This window comes from Babylonia areolata, chromosome 8, assembly GCF_041734735.1.
Source record: "Babylonia areolata isolate BAREFJ2019XMU chromosome 8, ASM4173473v1, whole genome shotgun sequence".
In the NCBI taxonomy this organism is placed as follows: Eukaryota; Metazoa; Mollusca; class Gastropoda; order Neogastropoda; family Buccinidae; genus Babylonia; species Babylonia areolata.
This window is the reverse complement of record NC_134883.1, coordinates 38,948,441-38,974,942: the sequence shown is the minus strand read 5'-3', so window position 1 is coordinate 38,974,942 and position 26,502 is coordinate 38,948,441. Positions and strand designations below refer to the sequence as shown.

The following is a 26,502-nucleotide window of genomic DNA, read 5'->3' as shown; positions in this document are numbered from 1 at the left end:
TGACATTGTACCAGAACAGTGCCAGGCAGAAACTACAATATATTTAATTGTATGTATGAAGTAATATTTTAAGAAACACCTGATGACAGTTCATTGTGTCTGCCAAGAGCAGAGCATTATATATATTGAAGCTTTTGTCCTTTTCATGTTTTACTGCTTCCAAAACAACATTAAAAACCATTTTTGTTAACACAGCAGTTTTCAGATGATTCTTCTTTTTAATTTAATACATGGAGAACCAGTTTAGGTCAAAGCATTTGTACAACAGATACATATTTTTAGGAGAAAAAGTATGGAAACAAATCAGAAAAGAAGGAAAACAATTACAAATGGAACCATGACAATACCAGACACACCAGTAGCTGTTGTGGGAAGTTGCTAATTTGTCATAAACAGATTCATCTTTTCAAGAAAAGCTACCATATTTCATTTGTATTGGAAAAGAAACACAGACTAGACCACACAAAAGTGGATGCTGTTGTCTGTTGCCTGCTATGGCGTGAAGTATGGAATTTGTTCCAAGGCTTGCAGTTGGTGGCAGTGCTGAGAGTAGGGAGCATGGAGACACATAGTGCAGTGAATGGCATGGAGACTAACACTGTGAATCTGAACTGATGAAATAGAGAAGGAATGACTGATTTACTGACAAGGTGTGTTCAGCTCTTGTACATCACGTGGACACCCAGGTTTAGAAGGTATGCCTGCTAATTTCTGACCTGTACTGCTTTGCATTAACATTCTTTCCTTTAGCATGTTAAGTTGTTATTGCCACTTTTGTCTTGTTCATACAAGGTTAACAACATTCTGTGTGTCTGTTTATACTCTCTCTCTTCTCTCCAATATCTCTCTTTGTTTGCATTAATTTTCTACCAGCAGCATGAATGCTTGTATCATTCACTTCTTTCAATATAACAGTCACGTGGCTTAATTGTTATCCATGATAAATTTATTTACAGGATACAATTGTACAATATAGATCTCTGTAGAATGTGTGTGCAAGGCTCATTTATTTCCATTACAAATGTATAAGAAGTATGGAAAACCTTTTTCTTCTTCCTTTTTTTTTTTTTTTTTTTTTTTTTTTTTTTTTTGCATATGTGACTCAGATTGGTGTTACTTTTATTGAAGGCAGTAGTATATTTTAGATGGATGTTTCCATTTATGAATTTCTTAGTGTATACTGTAAATCATATTCTAAATATTAACAAAAAAATGCTAAGAATTGTTTCATTTTGTACTTTGATTTACAAAAATGTTAAGATTACTGTCTTTGTACAATATTTTTTACTTCCGATCTCACATAGGGAAATGTGCCATAACAATGTTACTTTGAAAATGTCTCACCACTTCATTTACAGTGTAATGTGCATTGGTGTGTTTTAATAAAAGAATCAGTGCAGCTGAATATAAGTGTAGAATATAAGTGTTCCAATGAACAGCTATCTTAAGTTACTATTAAAAAACAAGTTTTATTATTTCCTTCAAAGTTTCTTTCTACTTAATATGAATATTAAATCAGCAGTGTTTTCTGGTTGTTTTTTTTCTCCCGGATTGTGTTAATTCTGTCTTGTTTTTTAACTGATGGATAGAGTAGCCCCAGATTTAAAAAGTATCTATCTGCTTGCAAGGAAATACAGCTCAATACAAAATAAATTCCTTTTTAAAAAAAATTCTGAAGCATGTAAGCTCTTTTCTAGAAAAAAAAAAAAAAAAAGAAAGAAAGAAAAGTACACTGATTCAGGACATGTCCTTGGGTTGGAATGACTACATATGAACAAAAATTTGCACAGGCAGTGCAGTACATGATATTTTGCTCACTGTTCAGTGTTAATCTGTTTGTTGGTGGTTGTTTTTTGGTTTTTGTTGTTTTTCCATGTGGGATGTAGTTTTATCTCATAGCAGGGGTTATTGTTATCTTTTTTTTTTTTTTTTTTTTGATAAAAAAAAAATCACTAATGGAATATAAGCCAGTAAGTGTGGAAGAGCAGCATAGAGCCCTGCAGTCATGGTGACAGTATTTGTGTGTGTGTGTGATGTGCAGGACAGTCCATGGCTCCCCCAGCCCCACACCGACCCCCCTCCCCCATGTTTGTCACAGTGCCCCCACGCACTCAGCGACTGCTGCACTCAGAGGCTTACATCAAGTAAGTGTGCTTCTCGTTTTGGGTTTTTCTCTGCACTCGATTACATATTCTATCAAGTTTATGCCCACGTTTTGTGCACGCATTGCGCAAACATGCACACACAAGCAGGTGTGCGCATGTTGGTAGATCCCAGCTTGGATAAATCATGTTGTAGATCCTTTCGTCAACAACATTGGATAAAGACTTGTTTTAACTGAAATAAATTGAAGGAAATAAATCTTGAGTGAGTCAGGAGATCATCTGACATGTTGTGACACAAGATCATTTGTAAATGAGGGGATGACTGCTGTATGTGACTCCGATTTCTACAGGGTTCCCATAGTCATGGAAGCATGGAAAACTCTTAGAAAAATAGGAAGACCATTTCCCAGGGCTGGAGATAAATGTACCCTGCAATGTCAAGAAAAGTAGTGGAATTTTCCTGATACCTCTCATCACTCATACAGTATTGAGGCAGATTTTGCTTTCACAAAAAAAAGAAGAAATAGATAAATTAAGACGGTCATGTCTCTGTATCCTCATCTCTCTCCACATGTCTTTTTCTCTCCTCCCACATCGCCATCCCCCACCCTGAAGTCTTTCGCTCATAACCTTTATCTGTGTGGGTTAATTCTGTGTTTGTGTATACTTGTGTGTTTGGGTCTTGGGAAATGTGATGCAGAATTTGGGGGAGAGAAAACAAAAGAAGGAAAAAATCAGGAATTTTGTTTCCTCAGACTTGTAGAAACATTGTTTGTGTAGAAAGGTGGTTCCATGTGACACCCAACGCTGACAGGAATCTTTGTATGCTTGTGTGTGTGTCCGTTGGGGAGATAGGGGGGATGGGACCGGGGTACATTCGTTTGTTGGCTGAGTGTGGGGCCTTTATGTCTGTGAAACTACAAATTGTTGCTTGTGCATTGTGTTCCTGTATGCATGTGTGTGTGTGCATTTGCGCACTTGTGTCAGTGTACCTTTTTTCTTCTTTTTTACGCAAACCTAGGATAGGCTCTGTAGGCCTGATCAGCAGATTTGGTTTATTCAATGATCAATCTGCCTTTTTTTTTTCTTTTTTTTTTTCACACAAACATAATGGATCAGTCAGGCACCCTTTTTACACCTCCTTGGAACTGAAACTGAAACTTGCCCTGTCCAGGTACATTGAGGGCCTGAACGTTGAGACGCGCACCATCAGCAACTTCCCCAAGCTGCTGGCCGCCACGCCGGACAACACCCCAGTGCCGAATGAGGCCCGCCTGCCCACCCAGTGGCTGGCCCAGGGCGCTGGTTACCATGGCAGCGTGACCAATGCCCTGTGGGCGCTGCGAGACCTGATGCTGAAGGACACACTGACCATTGCCCGCACTGTCCCCTTTGAGGAGCTCTAGCAGGTCAGAGCGGTCACCCCAGCAGGTGTGACAGATTGTGTTGTGTTGTGTGTGTGTGTGTGTGAGCCCTTTGTAGCAGACACATTCTGCTTGTCTTGTTATGTAAGTCTTGATTATAGTGCTCAGGGGTGTTAATTTTTGTTGTAACCTTTTTCTTACCCCCATACTGATGTTGATTATTAGCGCTCCGGGCCTGTGCTAAGGAGGGAGGGCGTATTACAAATAGGTAGTATTTTGGGGTGTTTTTCTTTGTTTGTTTTTTTATTGCTGCTTTTTGTTTTATACACATCAGGAATACAGTCTGGGACACATAGGTACACTATCTGGCACACATCAGGTTTATAATCTGACTTGATTATTATTGTTATTGTTGTTTTTGTTGTCTTCTATTAATTTTGGTCATGACAGATTTATGTGTGTGAAAGTTCGGCTTTCCTAGGGAGACCACCTCGCCACGGTGCAACACCACCCTTTTTCACCACCCTTTTTCTTCTTTTTTTTCTTCTTCCTTTTTCTGTTTGCAAGTTATGAGTGTATCTGTTTCACTACCAGCCTGGATTTTTTTCTCTTTTCTGCTGTTGTTGATTTCACCAGACATCCTTTTATTGTGGTGGGTTCCTTTACATGCACTCAGTGCATGCTGCACATGGGACCTGAGTTTATCATGTCATCTAAAAGACTTGCATCCCGACCACCTCTCAAGGTCTGTTGGAAGGGGGGAGGGGGTTGAAAATCCTGGTCTGTCTTTGAACATGAAAAGTTAAGTGTGAGAGACTGGAATATGCTCATCAGGGATGCCTCTCTCCTGTCTGGATGGGACGTCCAAATGTTAGTGGGGGGGGGGGGGGGGGGGGGAGGTATTTTAAAGAAAAAAGAAAGGTCCAGGAGTCCTTCAAGTGTTTTTAAAATCTTCATGAAAAATTTAGTTTTGAAGAGAAAAGAAAACCTCTTGTCATCCAGAAAACAGAAGTGCTGGTTGGAGGTGGGGGGTGGGGGATCGGGAGGGAAGGTGGATGAGGAAGATGTTTGCTCAGCTCCTGAACGCATTTCTTCAGTTGAAATGCTGTTGGTGGTTATTAACTAAGTGTTCAAACTGTCCTGTTTCATCCTGTCTGTGAAATGTGTGGTGGTTTTTAACTGGATGATTCAGGTGTTGCATTTGGGCCCCCTCCCTCCACCTTTTTCACTTCTGCTGCCTCCATTCCCAGCACAGTGACAGTCGTCAAAGTGTGAGCTGGGAATAGACCTTTTCTTGTCTTGTGACTTGGCACCTTTGATTCCCTCTCACACACCCACGCACGCACGCACGCGCACACACACACAAACACACACACACACACACACACACACACACACACTAATAATTATAATAATAATAGAAATAACAGTGCAACCCAACACACACACACACACACACACACACACACACACAGAAATACATATTTCCATTCTCACTGCTTGGTTCTGGCAGCTTTTGTTATGCAAATAATGAGCAAACTGAAAAGAACAGAAATAATCCCCTTGCGACATCTGTTCACGGTAATTCTCACCAGAAATCAGCTTCATCTGAAAGTCCTTTGATCCAGTCTTTTCAAATGGAGATGACAGGGTGGGAAGGGGGATGGTAGAGGGGAGGGGGTGATAGCCAGTGGGAAGAGGTGGGGGAGGGAAGAATTTATGGAAGACAACCTGTGGGACAATTTCATTTCATAGTTCATGTGCTTGGTAGAGTCCAGTTTTTGTTCGAGTTGTTTGTTTTTGTTGGTGTTTTTGTGTGTGTGTGTTTTTTTTTAAGAGTATCACATTGGCTGTGTGTCCAAAAAAAGGTTGGTTATTTATAACAGCCAAGGAGGCCATTTGTGATGTGTAGGCTGAAGGTGTCATGTTACCTAAGGTTTTTTTTCTCTTTGAAGGGGTTGGAAAAGGTCAAGAGATGGGTTGATAGTCACTGAGAAATACTGGAATACATTACTTCAGGAGATCAGTTTGTTTCTTTTTCTTTTCCTGTGTTTGGTATAGTGTCATTGCTTTCTTCACAACAGTGCATTTTGTTGCAAACCACCAGTTCTTTTGCTTTAGTGGTTTTTTTGTTGTTGGTTGTTGTTTTTTGTTGTTGTTTTTGTTGTTGTTTTTTGTGTTTTTTTGTTTTGTTTTTTTGCTTGTTGGTGGGGGGTTTTGTTGGGGTTTTTTGTCAGTGTTATCATCTTCAATGTTGTTATTCTGTCATCATCTGACCCGTGTCAGTGGCATTACTCCCACACTACTCATCCTCAGTTCCTTCACACACAGCCACTCCCAGGTTCATCTGCCAGTCTCAGTACTATCAGCCCGAAGGGAACTATGGATGTTTGGTCACCATGAGGACACACACTGAAGGAAACTTTACACTGCTACCTTTGATGGAGTTCAGTAGTACCTGTTGTGATCCAATATGCGCAGAAACCCACCAACTAAGCCCCCTACTGATGACAATAACTGCTTTGTTTTGGAGCCAGAGCAAGCATACCCTCCAGAGTGGGGACTGCCACCATGTCCTGCCTGTGACAGCCTCACCATGAATCTGCTGGCACTGAAGTCCTTGACAGGAACTCCCGCCAAATGTGGAAGTGGAGAGCAAAAGGAAACAGCGGTGACAATGGGAGCAGGGTATAAAAGGCCACAGAATCTGGGACCATTTGTTTTCAGCATTGATGATAAAGAGTGAGGATGATGATGCTGCTGCTATGGAGAAGTTGTTGGATTAATTGATTTAGATTTTAGTGATGTAACACCATTTTTTCTTTCATTACACCTGTTGTTGTGGTGTTTCAGGAGACCTCGTGTGCCACAGCAACCTTCAGGAGCAGTCTTCGACCATGGAGTCGTTTGAATCTCTGGGCCCCATGAGTGTTCATGCACATGTTGTTGCAATACTTTTCTATCACCATCACTGCCTACATGGGTTCTCAGTCACCATAGGTATGGCAATGGTATCCTCTGGTGTTCTTGTACAGGGTGGCTGATGTTTGTTGGTTTTGATATCAGAACGGTGAAATAGGGACGGCCTTTTCATTGTGAATGTTTGTGTGCTTCATTGGCAGCGGAATGTTTGGTTGATCGGGTGGTTTTTTTTGTTTTTGTTTGTTTTGTTTTTAGATAAGGAAAATGGGAATGTACTAAAGTTTATTTTAATGCGGAAGATTAACATACACGTAGTGTGTCTCAACGACTGATGTGGACATTTACAAAGTATGAAACAGTTTCAAGTGGTAGTTTCTAAATCGTTGGTATTTAATCACAGGAACGTTTGTTTGGTCATTATGCCGTGTAGATTCATGCGTGAGTGCTTGTGCGCAAGCATAGAAAACGTGTGTGTTGGTGTTAAAGTGTTGTTGTGCTTGTGTGTTGTTTTTTATCTGGTGGAAATGGAATCAGTGTTGCATAGTTAGTTGGTGCTCCTGTTCATGCATGTGTATGTTACAAGGACTTGTTTCACTGTGAAAAGAACAACAGAAAAGAGTCTCAAGACACAATGCAATAACAAAGTAAAATGTGTTGGATAAAATGTAGGTCAGTCTGAAAAACTCCAAGTATAAGTCTTAATGTAAAAAATTTACATCCTTTTCAGAACTATCAGATGTGTTCTTTTACGTCAGGGCAGAACAGACACTTTCTTGGAATGTGTTTCTTACATACTAATACAAAAACAAATCCAGTTTGCATGTTTACTCTTTCTTACTGTTTGTGTGAAATAATTGAAGACAGTGTTCAGGAGTTGGGTGAGACTGTATCCAGCTTAACATTCTTCTGAAATCTACATGTATGTTGAATTAAATTTCTTATGTAACAATACCCCATTTTCATTTTGTTCAGAGCTGACTGTCTATCTGTCTGTCTGTGTCTCTCTCTCTATCTCTGTCTGTCTGTCTGTCACACACACACACACCGACACACACACACACACACACATTTACTGTGATTCATACACATGTGCACACACAGTGATTCTCACACTCATACACCCACACATACAGGTGATACACACATTTATGCATATGAATATGCACACACACACACACACACACACACACACACACACACATTCACTTGATACAAAAACATAAAAGGAAATGCAATACGTTTGTATGTGCTTTCTCTCTCTCTCTCGCCAAACACACTGTGAGCATAAAAATTTAAAAGGAAATATACAGAAAACATTACATACACATGATGCCTTGAAGAATATTCAATTTTCAAAAAATATTTTTTTTTTAAATTTGTCCAGGTGTGCCAATTGCAATACAATGAACTTAAATGTTGCATGCATTATTTTTACATAAAAATAATTCAGGGATGCATGCACACAAGCACAATGCAAACACAACACACGCACACGCACATACACATACACACATCTTTGGCACACTAGAGTCCAGAATGTCAGATCGATAAAACCTTTCACCACCCCCCCACCCCCACCCCCCCACACACACACCAATAATAATAATGATAATTTGCTTGCTGGTATCACAGTTGTCTGTCATCATCGAGAAATACCTTGACAGTACATCAGACAGTCTGATGTCATTCTGCAGCAAGGAATTGATATACCCAGGAACATCAGGGGACCAAAGAAAAGAACATAAAGTATAAAAATAGGACTTGGCATAAGAAATGCCTCGAGTGCACAGTAAACTCTGTTGATAAAGAAACGCTAGGAAAGAATTTCATTTCATTTTATTTAAAGACACTGATACACGCATTCATCAGGAGGGAAACAGCAGATGATAGAATGTGTGAGCACATGACATGAATGAATTTATGAGCTCTGCTTTTCTTATGCTTGGTTTCAAAAAAGGTTTTGCTGTGGAGAAAAAAAAATCAACAAACTTAAACAGCTGTAACTCAGTGCAGTCAGTTGCTTTGCAGGCAATGATGCTATCATAAAGAAATAGGCATGCACAGCTTGCTACTTTTTCTCGTAATCCTGAGATGAAAATCCAGTGTCAAAAAAGCCTCAAATTCTCTCTCTCCTCTCTCCCTCTCTCTCTGGCAGACAAGTCTGACTCTCCATGACTTCAGTACTTATGCAAATTTGTTTTTAAAGTGATTATTGCCATTATCATGGGGAAGGGGGAGAAGAGACTGAGTAAAGGAGCTGATTTGAAATCATGTGTATCCTCAACTAACACGGGGAGCAGATACTGCTGTTCTCAACCACTGCACAAGCCATGGGAAAACCAGTTATCCAGCGTTAAAACAGGACAATTAAAGGGAACAGTGTTGAAGTAACTGTAACAATGCTGTGTTTTCCCATGTTTAACAAGTAAACAGTGACAAAAGTGTAGAATCCAAATGCAGGTCATCTGATTCATTAACCTTACAAGGCAATGGATGGAAACAATACAATTTATGACAGGACGGATTTGAGCTTTCACTCTTGCAGTCAATACAGTTACAAACCCTCACAGAAACGCTTTGAAAAATAATACTATAAATGATACTGAGTTTTGTTTAAAAAAGTGGAAATAAAAACGGTTTACACAGGCAAGTTTCAAAGCAAACATGATCAAAGACACAAAACTTATCATATTCAATGTTTTAGTTATATATGTAAATCCAAATTGTCAGTGCTCTCAACAACCAAAACCGTATAAAACCAGCTCTGCAGTTGACAGTACCCAGGAATCCGCCACACTATGAACAACCAGGACTTCCCCCTTCAAACACCAGATGAACAGCCACGACATCTCCCCTCTTCAGACACCCAGGACTGCCTCTTAGAATGCCAGAAGGAACTTTCACATGGACAAACACCCAGGACTCAACCCACCTCGAACGGGTCTTGCCTCATGTATATTTACCCACAGATACACCTTTACCCACAGTTACCCACAGGTACACCTTTACCCACAGGTACGATGGTCTCTAGAATACCACCCCCGAGTGATTTCTGCAGAATTTTGCTTCAGGACAACGCTTGTGTTGCTACAAGTTCTTTTTCCGCGCGCCAAGTGCATGCTGTACGCGGGACCTCTTTTTATCATCTCACCTTAAGACTGGACGTTCAGTCAAACTTGGTAAAAAGGGCGAGACCAGGATTCGAACCCAGACCCTCCTGGACGCTGTGTTGGCAGACAAGCCTTTAACTATTCCACCACCTTTCTCTGTGAATTGGTTCCTGTCTGTTGTTTGTCTGCCTGGCGACTGGTATCACTGTTTTGCAGGTGTTCATTCAGTTTCTCATACCTGTTGCCGCGAAGTAATATATTACACTCATGTGCTCATGTAACTACAACATACACGCACACTCACACATTATCATCTATAAACAAATGGCGTTTGCCTAGCCATTGCACGAATTCATTCATATTTCATTCAAAATTGGTATCACAGGATGGGGATTTTATAAAGTTTTCACATCACGAATTCATGCACACATCATACTAAATTTGATATCACAAGCTCAGGATTTAACAAAGAAAGCATAATAGCACGAATTAATGCATTTTTTAACCAAGGCTAGATAGAATCACAAATTGAGGTTTTAATTAAATCCGATCCCGACAGGCACAATAAATAGCCAAGTGGTCAAAGCGTTGGGCTTTCAATCTGAGGGTTCCGGGTTCGCATCACGGTCACGTCGCCTGGTGGATAAAGGGTGGAGATTTTTCCGATCTCCCAGGTCAACATATGAGCAGACCTGCTAGTGCCTGAACCCCCTTCATGTGTATACGCAAGCAGAAGATCAAATACACACATTAAAGATCCTGTAATCCATGTCAGCGTTCGGTGGGTTATGGAAATGAGAACATACCCAGCATGCACATCCACGAAAGCGGAGTATGGCTGCCTACATGGCGGGGTAAAAACGGCCATACACGTAAAAGCCCACTCGTGTGCATACGAGTGAAGGTGAGAGTTGCAGCCCACGAATGCGGAAGAGGAAGAAATCCGATTCCACAAATTTGTACATATTTCATTCTGAATAGTCACAACATGAGCAAAGAAAGTCCGACAGCACATATTCATGTACATTCCAAGTCAAAATTATATCACTAGATGAAGATTTAATCGTAATTCTTACAGCACGATAACGTGTCACAAGTTAAGGCAGTCGTGTTTCACGCACGTGGGGGAGGAGGGTTGACACTGGCGTCCAGTTAACAGCAGCACTCCAGTCAGGTGACAAGTGACAGGGCCAGTGTTGTGCCCAGTGACTCCAGCTTGCAGTCCTCACAATGTCACTGTCACTATCACTGGTCTCGAAACCTGGTTTGGTCGTGGGAACGCTGCACTGCTCAGTGCATCACCACCAGTCTGCATAATGCACACGATCAAACCTCATCTCAGCTACGTAAACACGTTCAGGCACAATTTGCCGTTTAAAAAAAAAAAAGACAAGGAAAAAAAAAGACATTGGAACTGCCTTTCTGTCATGTTAAAGTCCTGGCTGCACCACCTGTCGCCATAAACTGCTGATGATCTTTGATGCAGAGGACGCCCATGGAAGGCCTTCCACGAATGATGTTGAAACAGAGAGAGGAACCCATGTTCTATGTTATCGTGACTGAAAGAACTCGAGACGGACCGCGGACAAGCAGACAATGCAGTTTGCCCGGCTTTCATGGGGGCGTGAAAGCGTGCGGACCAAATTATCCGTACACACTACATGGCACCACATCCGCTTGAAAAAGAATCTAAATAGTAAATAAAAAGGAGATTGGAGGATATTTGCACATACGCAAGAAGATAATACACACTACGGTGACACATGTCAAACATCCTCTTACCATTGATTACCGGTGTTCGGATGGTCATTTATGGAAACAAGAATATACCCAACATTCACACCCCTGAAAAGTACGATGGCTGCCTGTTTGGTGGAGTCAAACTAATCATTCACGCAAAAACTTGCTTCTAGATACGTACGAGTGGGTACAAGTTGCAGCCCAAGAAGGCATACAGAAAAGAAATATCATTTATCAAAGACTATGCGAACCCCTTTAGTGGCTAATGTGCTACAGATAGAACGAACAAGACGAAATAAGTCTGAGGAACCCTTGTGTATTTCATAAGACAGACACTTAAGTGAGGCAAGGAGAGATGGAGAGGGAACCACGAATCATGAATGGAAACACGAGGCAGTAACGGTTTGGAATCACACGTCTTTGTCTCAACAAGAGTAACAGTTCTTTGTTCTTCAATATTACTTTCATTATCGGTTGAAGCGGTTCGCATGACCCGCGATGACATCTTAAACGGAGTCTCCTATATAACGGTGACACACTGTCATGACTACGCCAGGACTCAGTCCCTCGAACAAATCCAAAACCAAGGCCTAAGAACTTGACTGTATGGGCGCAAGCCAGCATGGCGTCAAACTCAATCTTTTGGTCATGGATTCTCGCCAGAAATTGGCCCAAAATAGATTAGTGGCCTTTCTTCGTTGCTGCCATACTACATGCCACAGGGCATAACGGGTAGTAAGTAAATAAGTAAGTACTCCCCAGACACAACTCACAGGGGAGGCATAACGGGTAGTAAGTAAATAAGTAAGTACTCCCCAGACACAACTTACAGGTGTGGCATAACGGGTAGTAAGTAAATAAGTAAGTACTCCCCAGACACAACTTACAGGTGTGGCATAACGGGTAGTAAGTAAATAAGTAAGTACTCCCCAGACACAACTCACAGGGGAGGCAAGAGTTTACACCAGAACGAGATCCCGATACCTTCGAGACAGGGGAGGCAAGAGTTTACACCAGAACGAGATCCCGATACCTTCGAGACAGAGGGGAGGCAAGAGGCAAGAGTTTGTGACTCACTACGCCTGACCCTAACCCTACACAAAGCCCAGATCCCCGTCCTCTGCTGCTGTCTCGTTCACCGTGTGAAGCACGGCCACCCCCTGAGGGTGGTTGTCTGATCCTCCTCCAGACCTGCCCCCCCGTGTTGTGCCCCCTGACTGTCGGGGGCCGCCAGTCCTCAGTGACTCCCTGACGTGGATCAGTCCAGGGCGTGAGTCCGCCCTTCTTGCCGTGGTGGTTGTCACTGGTGCTTCACCACCTGGAGCCGCGGGGTCAGTGCTGGTGTCCGCCGGGCTGATGGAAAACCTCGCGTTGTCTAAAGTGTTGTCCTGAGGATCGCTATCGTACCTTTCTAACAAAGAAGGCGCTGTCCTTGTGGTGGAAGCGTTGCCGCCGTTTGATGATGGCGGCCCAACAACCCTGCCAAACCCGTCTGGTTCAGTGGCTGAGGGGGCCATGTTCCCCCCGACAGGACGGGAATCCGCAGGAGCAGCCGTTGTACCAGTCTTTTGACCCGCTCTCCTGTGTGGGGGGACTCCGGGGGGTGGGGGGACGGTCTCTGTGTAGGGGGGAGGCGGGGAGACGGGGAGGATCCTGTGGCTGCGGCCAGGCTGCACGGAGGGCGCTCTGTCCTGGGTGGCCGTGCTGTAATCCGGGGGGTGCACTGCAAGAAGGGTGGGGGAGTGTGGAGGGAGGGGTAGGGTAAACAAAAGACAGATCATGAACCAGCTACCATGTGATATAAAGCAGTGTCATAACATGTCATAAAATGTCATAAAACGCGGACCTGATGTGCAGGACACACTTGACGCACAGAAAAAGAACCCATGGCCACCTGAGTGTGGTTCTCTGGCAACATTCTGTAGAAGAGATCCACTCTGATAGGTACCATTTTTTAATGCATGCACTGAAGGCCTGACTAGCACATTGGGTTATGCTGCTGTCAGGCATCTGCCTGGCAAATATGATGTAGCGTATATGGATTTGTCCGAACGCAGTGACGCCTCCTTGAGAAACAGAAGCTGAAACTGAAATATGACCTATACTGCACTCACATACCTTTGTGACTTCTACAGTGCTGACAGTTCGTCGAAAACAACAATCCCAATGTCAGTGCTTTGTCCTGCACTGGCCCAGCAGTGTGGAACAAACTTCCCTTCCCAATCCGCCACGTGGATTCTCCAGATCACTTTTAAAAGTCTCTTAAAACGTCTCTTCCGTTCTACCATGCTGTCTTATTGGCTGATATGTTTCTTGAACTAACACTGAGGGTGTGTTTGTGCGTGCGTTGTTGGTGTGTAGTGTACCTGATGCATGTAAGTTTATGGATGTGTAACTTTCCATTCTGAACGCCACGAACTCCTTGCCTTGGGTGTGTGAGCGTCAATCTGCACTACTACTACTACTACTACTACAACTACTACTACTACAGTTCTATCAAGAATAATGTCAGATATGCATTAGTCAATTCAGCAACAGGATCTATACTATTAGTCTATCTATTGATTAATCTATCTTTCAGTAAAGTAGCCAAAACTTTAGCTTCATATTTTTTTCCGCAGCACTGCCTTCAGATTAAACCATTTCCAGTTAGCTGCATGTTTTTGTAAGGCATTTAATTTGGTTCATATTTTTTTCTTCAGCACTGCCTTAACATCAAACCTCTTCGATTTAGTTATCTGTACATGAAACGTACCCTTGCTATGAGTTATGTTTTTGACTCACTTGTGTAAACAAAGTGAGTCTATGTTTTAACCCGGTGTTCGGTTGTCTGTGTCTGTGTGTGTGTGTGTGTGTGGGTAAACTTTAACATTGACATTTTCTCTGCAAATACTTTGTCAGTTGACACCAAATTAGGCATAAAAATAGGAAAAATTCAGTTCTTTCCAGTCATCTTGTTTAAAACAATATTGCACCTCTGGGATGGGCACACAAAAAAAAAAATGAAGCCTAATTATGTGCAAACTGCATTTACTGTTCTATTTATATTTTTTGTATTCTCTAAACTTGGCACTTTGATCTGATATTCTGACCCAACAACAAGAGCAGTCATTATTATAATTTTTTTGTTCAAACAGGAACTTCTTTTGCTAAGCATGGAAGTTTTATTTATTTTGCAAACGTTTTGGTGCAGATAGTAAAAAAGGGAAATTACTCTGTAATTAATGCTAGGGGACTTAATTTGCTTTAAACTGATCTTTCTCATCTTAAACATTACATTTTGAAATTATACTCAATACATAAAAAACTTGTGTGTTTTACTCTCAGTGTACAGGACTTTCACTATGTTCATTCGCCCAAGTGGTCTTTTTCGGAAAATACTCAAATCAATACAACGAGTGGACTTTACACATTTGTTGGCTGAGCCCTGAAGGTCATGGGCAAAAATCAATTGCGTACACATATTTATACACATTCAAAGCGCGTGCTCATATTCTTCGTGAACGCGAACGACGCCATTTCGTTTCAAGTTGTTGACCTGCCCGTTCAATCCTATATTCAATGGACAATACACAATAACATGTGATGGAAAGTTGGAGAAGGAGACCATTAAATAGTTATTCAGAGAAAGATTTGTGAACGCCTCATCACTTACTGGATTATGCCCCAAACTGCCATAAAAATACCCACAGAATCAGTCGGAATTCACAGTTAAAAATTGTAAACCATGCGAGTTAATACCCTTGAACTGATCACGATGAAACGAAAAAATTTCCAGTCTTGACTTTTCTGAAAATGAAGTCCTTTTCACTTCTTACGACGTTTAGAAGTACTTGTACTTGGCTCTACATGTTATTAGTTTAACAAAATACTAAATTTTCATATCAACTTTAAAACTATAAAACTAGAATGAACATAAAAGAGAAATTGAATCCACCGTGTCGTACTACATTCCTGGCGGGTGTAACTAAACTTGTACATCTATCTAGATCTAGTGAAAACGGCTAAATGTTGCAGTGTGATTGCGGCGATAGCCATTAAAAAGAATTTTTTATTGCCCTTAAAGATTTTTTTGAATGCCCAAGATACACCAGAATAATATGATTTAAACAGCGTTCTCATTGCGAGTACCGCAATTAATTTATCGCCCTTTAAAAAAGTATGTTCAAATGTTAAATTTTAGAACGTCAGTTAAGGAGCCATGATAGTGTAATGGATACGGCAGTTTCTTCTCACCTGAACACGCGAGGTTCGAATCTGGTTAGGACTTTTTTTCTTCTTCTTTAAAAAAACAAACAAACCGCGAAGCTTTATAATAACAAATACAGAACACATTTTAACGATTAGATTTTTTTTTAAGTGTATCAAGTGAATCTTGAAGGCCTTGGCTCTCTTGTTTTACCTTGAGGTAAAATATTTTCGTTTTTTTTGTTTGTTTGTTTGTTTGTTTTTGTCTATCCATGTAACATGCCTATATCTTACATTTTTTCCATTCAGTGCTGCTTTAAGAACAAACTTTTCTTTTTGAGTGGGTCTACCTTGCGATATCAAGCTATTCTAAAATGTTTGATTCGCCTCAAAGCGCTTTGAATGGGACTGTATTTTGAATGGATATTCTTCATAGCACACATGCTTTTAAAACTTGCTGTATTGTCGCAATATTATCGTAATTGTACAACATTTTGATCTGGCTACATACATCGTCATAAATAGCCCCTATAATTATAGGCTTATCTAAACCTGAACCGTATATCATAATTTCTCAAAACGCATTTTGAAAGTAGTCAATTCTGCGAGATGGTCTACAAACATTCCGAACCGTTCATTTACCTCCAAAATTCATAATCTGTTGTGGTTACAGTAGTAAGATTGCCCGTACGCGTACAAAAGTGAATATATTTGTCATAGCAGACCTTGCGCATTCCACATTAATATTCATCACAATATTTCAAACTTGCACACACACACACACACACACACACACACACACACACACACACACACTAACACTAACAAGAACACAAACACACTAATACACACACACATACATCCCCCCCCACCTCCTCACCCCTCACCCGCACCACGCACACACAACGCCCCCACCCCCTCCCATTTTCCCACACATCCCCCCCTCCAACACACACACACACACACACACACACACACACACACACACACACACGTACCAGGATGCACCATCGTCACACGCCTCCCGAAGCCGCTCCTCCCCAGGTCGCGGTTCCTCCGGCGTCGGTCATTGAACAACCCCCTCGTCCTCCTCCGCCGCTCCTCTCCCTCTCCTCCTCTCCTGCCACAGCAGCCACAGATCTTGGGCGGCGGCCCGTCCCCACAGGTCAAGCACAGCACGACCCCGAAAATCACCCCCACCACCACCACGCCACCGACGGCGAGGCCCACGATGAGCAAGGTCTGGGAGCAGCAGTCCTGCTTGTCGGCCGGTCCGCAGCAGCCATTGGTGCAGTGGAAGAAGCCGGAGGTGCTGGAGTAGCACGTGTCCCCGTGCACCTGGTGTGCTGCGGACATCGGCGGCCACGTTACGTTTCGTGATTACCTTTGCCCCGGTTGTTGTTGTGTTGCCGGAGTGAGCCGTGGCTGTGTGTGCGTGTGTGTGTGTGTGTGTGTGTGTGTGTGTGTGCCGTGTGTAATGATATGCAACGTGAAAAGAGAAGCTTTGTGGACAACACAATTCAATCACATAAGAAATCAATAACAAAGAATAACATATAGAGAAATAAATGTAAAAAAATAAAATGTTGATAACATTAAAACTTGGCCTGTAATACCAGTTTCGATATCATCCTTAGAAGTAGCACAAACGAGAGTACGGTCATAAATTATCAGTACCACCTCCCACCCCCTATCCCTTTCTCTCTCCTCCCCCTTCCTACCCCCTCCAACACATTCCTCCCCCTCCCCTCTCTGAATCTCACCACCCCCGCACCCTCCTTCCTTCCCCCAACACATCCCTATTCCTCCCTTCCACCGACGCCCCCCACCCCTAGTCCCCCACACCGCCCCCCTCCAACACATGGTAGGTACTATGCGAAAATATATCACTGGCGACAATTTATGCCCGGCGATAATATATGCCTGGCGAAAACATCAATCTTTGCCTGGCGAACTGAATATACCATGGCCAGCGACAATGATTATATGCCTGGTGACAGATATGTCTGGCAACGATATATATGCCCAGCGACAATATATGCCCTACGTCAATATATGCCCGGCAACAAAGTCCTCACCAAGGTGGAAGAAGAGGATGACACACGAGAGGGCTACAGGTCTGGTTCCAGACAAGTTCCCCATCTTGGCACTGTGAACGGTGAATGTTGAAAATCGTCTCTCCCTCACGACAAGAGTGAGGCGGCGCTTTTCTGGGTATGGCGCATCACCGTGTCACTACCACAGGCAGCTTCTTCTGCTGCTTCTTTTTCTGTTCTTGTCTTCACCCGTCCCTGACTGTGGCTGATTTGCTGAGGACAATGCAATAATGATTAGGATTCTGGTTCTGAAATAATAGTCATTTTCTTCCTTTACTCTGTCCTCGACCCTGACTGAAATGGATTTCCTGAGGACAATAACATAAAACTGATTATTATTGATTCTGAAAATATGAATGGACAGATTCGATGGATGTTTTATTCTGTCTGTCTGTCCGTCCGTCAAGTAGTTAAGCTAGGGAGGCACTGATTGGCTGACACACCCAAAACATGATTTTGCGGTGACACTCTCTCACAGCAAACTGACACTGTCTCGTTTAATATTTCATTCGTATACACACACACACACACACACACACACACACACACAACACACACACACACACACACAACACACACACACACACACACACAACACACACACAACACACACACACACACACACACACACACATATCACACCACACATACGCACATCCAGTATACATACATACGTATGTCTACGTGTATCTATAACGTATGTCTGCATGCACGCATGTAATCTTTCTATCTCTCTCTCTCTCACTCTTTCTCTCTCTCTTTCTACACACACACACACACACACACACACACACACACATATATATATATATATATATATATATATATATATATACGTGTGTATGTATTTACGCATGTATTATATACGCATAATAGTGACTACAACATGCATAACTCCACCGAATATGTATGACCAGTATAACAATGCAAAAATCGCACTCCTCACAGAACCTTGGATCACAGCTGAACTCATGGCTCTTCGTGCGGCCGTCTTTCAGGTGAACAACACAAAAGGATCAGGTGTGCTCCTGTCCCCAGGCAGTCTGTCTGTTGTGCGGTGTACTGAACACTGATTTCACATCCTCCCCCCCCCCCCCCCCGCCCCCCCTAGCCACTCCCTCCCTCTCGCCCCCCTCTCCCACCGCCACCTTCACCGCAATGCACTATCAGTATGTAGTCAGCCAACACAGCAGGGGGCACATACATACATATACACACACCACAGGAGGACCAATTTGAGAAGAACGGGGTTTAGACAAGAGAATCATGGAACAGGTCCAGTGCGTTCGTTATTCTTTTCCATGCTGCTTATGTATTTTACCTTGTAGGCCTAAACTGTAGCTTCAGACTTCAAGGGACAGTTTATTTCGTGTGAAACTAGATGATGAGATCAGTTAAGGCACAGCTGGGCTGCTTGACGAAGCAGAAAATCAAAACAAGAGAGAACAAAACAAAAATAAATAAACAAAAACAAGCAAACAAGCAAATAAAAAGCTACAAAAAAACCCAAAACAAGTCTTGAGTGCTCGTGATAAGAGCTCTCTCTCTCTCTCTCTCTCACACACACACACACACACACACACACACACACACAACACTAACAATGACAGCAGCATTACCAACAGCAGTAAATACCTGTATCATTCAAAACAATAGAGATTGTGCATCAGTGTGTAATAGAGATAGTGTATCAGTGTGTAATAGAGATAGTGTATCATTCAAAATAATATAGTGATAGCAGCATATGCACACACACTTTTGTTTTTCTTTGTAAAGTTCCTTTTTTGTAACGACGGAAAAATCGTCGTTGAATTGTTTTCTTGCACTCGTTTTCCTCCACGAGCATGTTGTTTTCTTTACATATGTTATGTACATATTATGTATGTATGTCATTGGGAGTATTTCATGGGTGTGTACCCCTTCTATTTCCCTGGGGCTGTCTCACACGACTGTGCAAGCCCACACACCAGTCCAGGCAGTCTGACTCACATTGGACAACACATCCCAAGACAGTCACTTGTCGTTCTATCAGTTTGCCCTACCAACCCCCAACTGACCCCCACCCCTCCCGATAATGCGCTGTCCTGCTTAGGAATCTCTTCACGTTTTAGCACCGCCGGACGGTAAAAGACAAACAACCGAAGGATTACCACCCGTGAGATGGACTTAAAAATTGTAGGTGTGTTGTAAACGTCGTTATTTTATAGACTGAAATAAAATAAATGACGACTGTTGCTAAACGACGCAAACAAACAAACAACAACAACAACAAAAAAGAAGATAGAACAGAATAAAATAAGATAGATAAAACATCTCAGTCTTCACGGGTAGTGTGTGCGGCGGGCGACTCTGAAGCGCTGTTTCTTTTGTGTTTCTTCTTCGGCGTTCGTCGGACGCATCTCCTACGTATGGACGAAAATCAGGTTTTGCCACTTGCCTATTTCTTACCCTGGTCCAGTTACGTAGTTTTCATCTTTGTGCTCGTGAGAAGCATCTTCCGCGCACATTTTTGACAGAACTTTATACGTGAGGCCAGGTTCACAACGCTATTGAGGCAGCCATGCTCCGCTTTCGGCCGGAGTGCAAACTTTGTTGGTCGTTTTTGTATACCCGCGATCCACCGAACGCTGGAGTTATGTATGTTGGTCGTTTACGGCCATGGGGCAGTGTTCACAAGACAGGATAGGAGAGCAGGGAGGTGGCCCAAGTACTGACAGCTCCGCACAATACTATTGATCCGTGAGATCAGAAAACTCTCTACCTGCCGTGTGTACACCAGCGCTGCCAGGGTTCGATCCTCATACTTCAGGAAAGGGAAACTGAATTGCGGTACGTGAAAAGTTTGGGTGCCTGTGGCCTGCACACAACTTATGTTTCTCCGGCCTTACGAGGGTCGGTAGAAACACAGTCCCAGCTGTGTATAAGGGGAAGGAGGATAACTGGGCTATATGACTTTTAAAAAAAAATTCTTTCCAACTGCATTGCAGGCACACTTCAAAGCTGGCACCGGCTCAAGTGAGGAAACCCCTGCAGTGACTTCAACAATCATGTGATTGTTCGAGAGGGGGCATGCGAACTTGTGCATTTCCTTAGGCCTTTACTAAAGATTTTAGCTATATTCTGACAGGTTCGCGCATTGCGCGCGCAAACACAAACACGCTCTCTCTCTCTCTCTCTCTCTCTCTCTCTCTCTCTCTCTCTCACACACACACACACACACACACACACACACAGAGACACACAGACACAGACACACACATACACACACACATTCAAACTACTTTACCTCCTCCAGTGGCAGTCTGAACACGTATGAAACAGTGATGCTGGACGGTTGAGAAAAAGAGTATCCGTTATAACTTCTTTCTGATCGCACGGTTTCCGTTATTGTACGTTCTGTTCGACGACAGATAAGCAAGTTCCTTACGCCAGTGGTGGTGGGAAAGGGGTGGGTGTTGGGAGTGAGGGATGGGGACTTGTGGGGGGTTGTGGTGGTGGGGGGGGGGGGGGGGAGGGGGAGGCGGACTGGGGGGCACAGTTCCGCGGCCCGTCAGTGTAGCCAACGGCTTGCTGTGTTTATCTGCACGCATGACTGGCAGCAAGACTGGTTTGATCACATCGTTCAGGATGGCTGGTTCTCCCCCATCACATTGTTCCAGCTTTCCGGGGTGACTGACGCCTTTTATCTCTTAACATAAACCTGACCTGGCCAGGAAATAATGATGTATATCAGTCTGTTCCGACGGATCACTGGTTCAGAGAAACGGGTCTTGCCTCTTCACCCGAAACACACACACACACACACACACACACACACACACGACACACACGACACACACACAGACACACACACACACACACAGGACGCACACACAACACACACACACACACACACACACACACACACACACACACAGTGTGAGTGGAGGGAGTGGGATACGGAAAGGGGGGTTGAGGACAGGGGTTTTGGGGAGGGAGGAGGTGGTAACATAAACAGATAGAGGCAGTGACATGATCTTATTAATCACATGTACCTTTTTGCGTACCGCGTCCACGATGTTTTGAGACGAAAACACAATTACATTGCACTGGCTGTGTACTGTGGAATTATAGTGTGCACATCCTGTTTCGATCTCTCTGTCTACCCCCGAAAACGCAGTATGGCTGCTTATATGGCGGGGTCACGGTAAAAACGGTCAGTCATACACGTAAAAGACCACTCGTGTACATACGAGTGAACGTGGGAGTTGCAGCCCACGAACTTAACGAAGAAGAAGAAAATTCAGCTCTCTGTCTGTCAGTCTGTCTCTATTATATATATATATATATATATATAGTGTGTGTGTGTGTGTGTGTGTGTGTGTGTCCCTCAACGATCTGTCTCTTTCCAATATCCTGATATGTCGACCGTTGGAAAATATTCATTCACTAATTCTCTCTCACTCTCTCTCTCTCTATCCCGCTCCCTCCCTCTCTCTCCTCCCCCTCTCTCTCTCTCTCTCTCTCTCTCCCTCCATTGTTTGACGTTTATATGATATTTTCATTCCTTTTTGGAACCAAAGGAAAACATATGCTGCACAAAGGCCGGAACGGAACAAATATGACAACGTGAACATCGCTGCACTGATATCGAATGGTTAAACTGAGATGCCAACTCAGCAACTGGACGTCCTGTGTGAATGAGACATAAATGGATCAAACCCAACCAAGCTAGCTCAATAATCAAATAAAACCACACACACACACACACACACACACACTCACTCACTCACTTGTGTGTCTGTGTGTGCTTGTGCGATGCATGTACGTATTCATACTGTTTTTATACAAATGTATTTCAAACCTGTCTGAAAAAAAAATTGTAGGCATAATGTTAATGTTGCTTCAAAACTTCCTGATCGTGTTCAATGGCTACAATAAAACCCATCATTTTGAATGTTTACCGTCACGCTGCAATTAAAAAAGGAGCCAGCTGATTGGACAGTTTCTCCTGGCTTGAAGGAAAAAAACGTACCCTGGGCTTCTTCTTCGGTCTTCCGAGTCCGTGTGCTGCAACTCACACGCCGGTTCACTCGCAAGTGGGGCTCAGTTTAACGTGCATGACCGGGTTTGCACTTTTCTGTGTACGGAGCTGGGTGTGCACTGACGTGGGTCAGCAAAAAAACCCAAAACAACATGAAATGAAGGAAGTCAACAAACTAGTGAACGAATGAATTAAGAAATGAATCACACCCAACCAAGCCAGCTCAGCCCCTTTCATCTTAAAGCCGACAAAAAGCCTATGAGAAAAGGCAAAGCAAAATGGAAGTATTTCGATTTGGGGGGTTGGGGGAAGGGGGGATTTAAAAAAATGTTTTTTAGTTGCAGTTCTCTCTCTCTCTCTTTCTCTCTTTCTGTCTGTCTGTCTCTCTCTCTCTCACCGGCTCCCCGCATTCTCGTCTCTCTTCAGTCTTTCTCTGTTTCTCTCGGTCCGTCTCTCCTCCCGACTCTAGTGAACGCCCTTGTATAAAGCCGCGTTTATGTCTGCCGACACCAAAGACTAATCTTATCTGCTCACGAACATTTTGCCCCTCTTCCACCCCCACCACACCCCTCACTCATCCCCTTACCCCCCTTCCTCCAAAATCGGATGAATCTTCAGATAATTATACTGATGACTGTTGTTTTCTTTTTTAACTGCGAAAATTACTGGTGAACATTTAATACAATTATTTTTATAGCTTCTTAAAATTGATGGTGAACATTATTTTTCTTTACATCCTAGATCCGGATCCGAACTCGGATCGCCCTTCTGCCCCTCCTTACGCCTCCTACAACCACCACCCCTCACTCAAAATCTTTGTAATTTATCCCTGTACCGTGTCCTATCATTCCACAAAGTTTCATGGAAATCTTTCCATACTTTGTCAAGATATTACACTGTGTGTGACGGATCGCCACCGAAATCTTGTCACTTGGTCCTTGACTCTTAGCGGCCTTACTGTACGTACTTAGCTTCCTTCCTCAGGCCTTCCACCCCTCCGGGGGTACAGGGCTGTCAACAAGAGATCTCATCAGTCGTCTGTCTATGTCTTGCCTCTATCTGGATCCAGCTATGGCCCATCATTGGTAACAGAAACGACTTTTTGACGGGCACCGTCACAACATTTCAGAAAAAAAACGTCCGCAATTGTGTGTGTGTGTGTGTGTGCGCGCGCGCGCGCTTGCGCGTGACAGTACTGACTGACAGACTAACCAGCCAAACAACCAACCAGCAAACCAACCAAAGTGAAATCATGAAAGGAAATGAATTGCCTCCTTGGCCGAGGCATTGCATTTGGATTGTGTAGGTCAACTTGGCCAAACGTTTGCCGGGACTGTAGCAAACGACGTTACTGGCAAACGCGTGCATGTGCGCGCGCACACGCATGCGTGTGTGTGTTGTAACTGTGTGTGTGTGAGGAACACGTAAATCCCTACCCCATACCCACCAGTATGTGTCAGTTTAAACAGAGGGCAGGGACAGTGACGGAATTCATGTTCCAATGCCTAAGGAAATGAGACGAAATGGTTGGATCTCGTTGGTTTAAAAGGCTGTGTCGTAGTAGTAGTTGTTGCATTTTTGTTGCAGTAATTGTGAGGAAAATAAAATGGTGATTAGGGACACACACACACACACACACACACAGAGTTGTACTTGCAGAAAGAAAGAGGGAAAGGTGGACAGAGATACTTTCTTAACGATGTGATCGAACTAACCAGCTGTAATGGAAAATTGATATTTGGACTGTATTGGTCAAGTCAGCCAATGTATTTGCCAGAACTATAGCAGACGAAGTTATAGGCACACGTGTGCTTCGTCAGGAACTTCAAGTGTGATCTGTTGTTGTTTTTATCTTAAATCTCTGTCTGAAACAAAAGGTACACTTGTATGCAAATATACAAACAGTCTGTATCAAATACAAGTTCACAGGGATTTCTATTGTATTGTGACCCAATCTCTCCTGGACAGAGAAAAACAACCACATGTTACTAAACTATAAACACGTATTTAAAGAGAGCAGCAACCCAAGGACCAGGACTAACCCCGAACAACGCAACTTTCGGCGAACCGGGCCAAGACCCAGGCCCTGATCGAACTACTTGATCAACAGGTCGTTGAACTGAACCCAACACATGAAGCATATATATATACACACAAATACTGCTACAGTATTACCCCTCCTCCAATACCCCCCCCCCCCTCTCCGCCCCATGTACTTCTACAACTACTACTACAACGACCGGTGACGACGACAAAAAGAGCGGCATCAATTACAAACTGAACTAATTTCAACTGTTATCAAAGTCAAACAGTGACACCATCAAGAAGAATGACAACAGTGACTATATGAAAGCATTTCATACATTAAAAACTAACAGTAAGAACAAGGAAGAGTTACAACAATAACAACCTAAAACAATTTCACATGTAAAAAACAAACAAACAAACAATAACAACAAGATTGGCAAAAAGCTACAATCTGAAACAATGTGATACAGTGTCAAAGGCAAACAATACCGCCGACAAGAACAGTGACAACAATGACAACCTCAACGTCAAAAACAAAAACAAAAAAAAACAAAAAAACTGCTCAAGTCAGTGCAGACAACCTACCTGCCAGTTTCACCCGCCAATTCTCAGACGAAAAACACACGTACCTGTCACTACACTGACCTGTCAGTTCAATACAAAATATCCGCTACAGTCACATCCACTCTTCTTGAATGTGAACGGATCCTTTTTTTCACGAACACGCACTTGCCAAAACCTGTTTCATTTCGAACGACCATAAAACCCAAGCAGACGTGAAGAGCCACAACCTTGTAAATGCTGTGACGGATTCCGCGACTCACTGGCTGTTTTAGCTGTCTGCGAGTTCGCTTCTGTCTTTCCAGGACTTTGGGTCACTGTCTACTCACACAGTCAGTGCGAGAGGTTTCTGTCTGTTCGCCGTGTGTGTCTGGTTTAGCTCAACCTGTGGGACAGACAGACACACAGGTTCAGTCGTGATCGCCCACCTTGGGAGGGGGGTGGGGGAGAGGGCAACGGAGGGTGGTTGGGGGGGGGGGAGTGCGGGGGGAGGGGGGGCATAGATGTATGTGTATAGGCACTGGTGAAAGATGTGTACAGCCGCTATCGTCCCCACGTGCAAATCAGTTTTAAAGGTTAAAAGTTAGACCAACGCGGTTTTATGACGCTTCTTTCACCTCTTTTTGGACAACGAAAACATCTGGGCTTGGATTTATTGCTCTCTCTCTCTCTCTCTCTCTCTCTCTAGATGCACACCGGCACACACACACACACACACACACACACACACACAGAGATAACGATAACGATAACGATTTTTTATTCAGATAAAGGCCAAAGCCCCTTACTGAAGGGGTTGACATTAAAGAAAGATAAATAAGATTTTACATGAAACACTATGCATCTTCAACAGAAACCAACCAAAAAATATCTAACACAGATGTTCAACAACATTCACGTCGTAACTATTCTCAATCTCTTCAATGCATCATATATATAAATGGCCAAGTTACACAGAGTAGACTCATGTCTTGACGACATGAGCAAATTAAATCAAAAGTTAGATGGATCTTTATAATATTTTGGTTGGATTAGTTTTTGTCTGAGGTCATTCAAGGCAGGGCAACATAACACAAAATGTAGCTCGTCTTCCTTACCCAGATTACATAAACGACAAGTAAACACCGATTCCCTTAAATTTCCGTATCTAAAACAATGAGTAGCAATATCAGAAACACCAAATCTAAATTTTGTCAATGCACATTTTATAAATCTGTTCAATACCAACTCAATGTATGGTTCTATGCCATGCGATGTCTTGAAGAGTTTAAACTGTGCAAATCTATCACTGTTTTGTATAGGATCATGCCAGTCTTGCCACCTGCAATCAATAATTCGTTGCCTAAAGCACTTTAAAAAAACCGG

General features: G+C 43.0%; 2 protein-coding genes across 17 annotated transcripts in view; one reads left to right on the top strand and one right to left on the bottom strand.

Moving 5' to 3' along the window:
• Positions 1 to 7,342, top strand: part of LOC143284784 (protein polybromo-1-like) — a 71,667-nt gene extending 64,325 nt beyond the window's left edge. For all 15 annotated transcript variants that reach the window (XM_076591797.1, XM_076591803.1, XM_076591790.1 and 12 more), the window contains 3 exons: positions 2,042 to 2,144; positions 3,280 to 3,514; positions 6,323 to 7,342. In XM_076591797.1, coding sequence (XP_076447912.1) covers positions 2,042 to 2,144; positions 3,280 to 3,511 — 335 coding nt within the window. In that variant the 3' untranslated portion in view covers positions 3,512 to 3,514; positions 6,323 to 7,342. The remainder of the gene's footprint in view (positions 1 to 2,041; positions 2,145 to 3,279; positions 3,515 to 6,322) is intronic.
• Positions 7,343 to 12,127: 4,785 nt separating this feature from the next.
• On the bottom strand, positions 12,128 to 25,432 carry LOC143285174 (uncharacterized). 2 transcript variants are annotated; one of them, XM_076592405.1, is made up of 4 exons: positions 25,162 to 25,432; positions 17,508 to 17,738; positions 16,428 to 16,775; positions 12,128 to 12,964 (listed from the first exon to the last, which is right to left on the bottom strand). In XM_076592405.1, the coding sequence occupies exons 2-4, from the start codon at positions 17,569 to 17,571 to the stop codon at positions 12,336 to 12,338; spliced, it is 1,041 nt and encodes a 346-aa protein (XP_076448520.1). In that variant the 5' UTR covers positions 17,572 to 17,738; positions 25,162 to 25,432; the 3' UTR covers positions 12,128 to 12,335. The 2 variants fall into 2 exon arrangements, with proteins under 2 accessions (XP_076448520.1, XP_076448519.1); XM_076592404.1 differs by having other exon boundaries at positions 25,222 to 25,432.
• Positions 25,433 to 26,502: the final 1,070 nt, after the last annotated feature.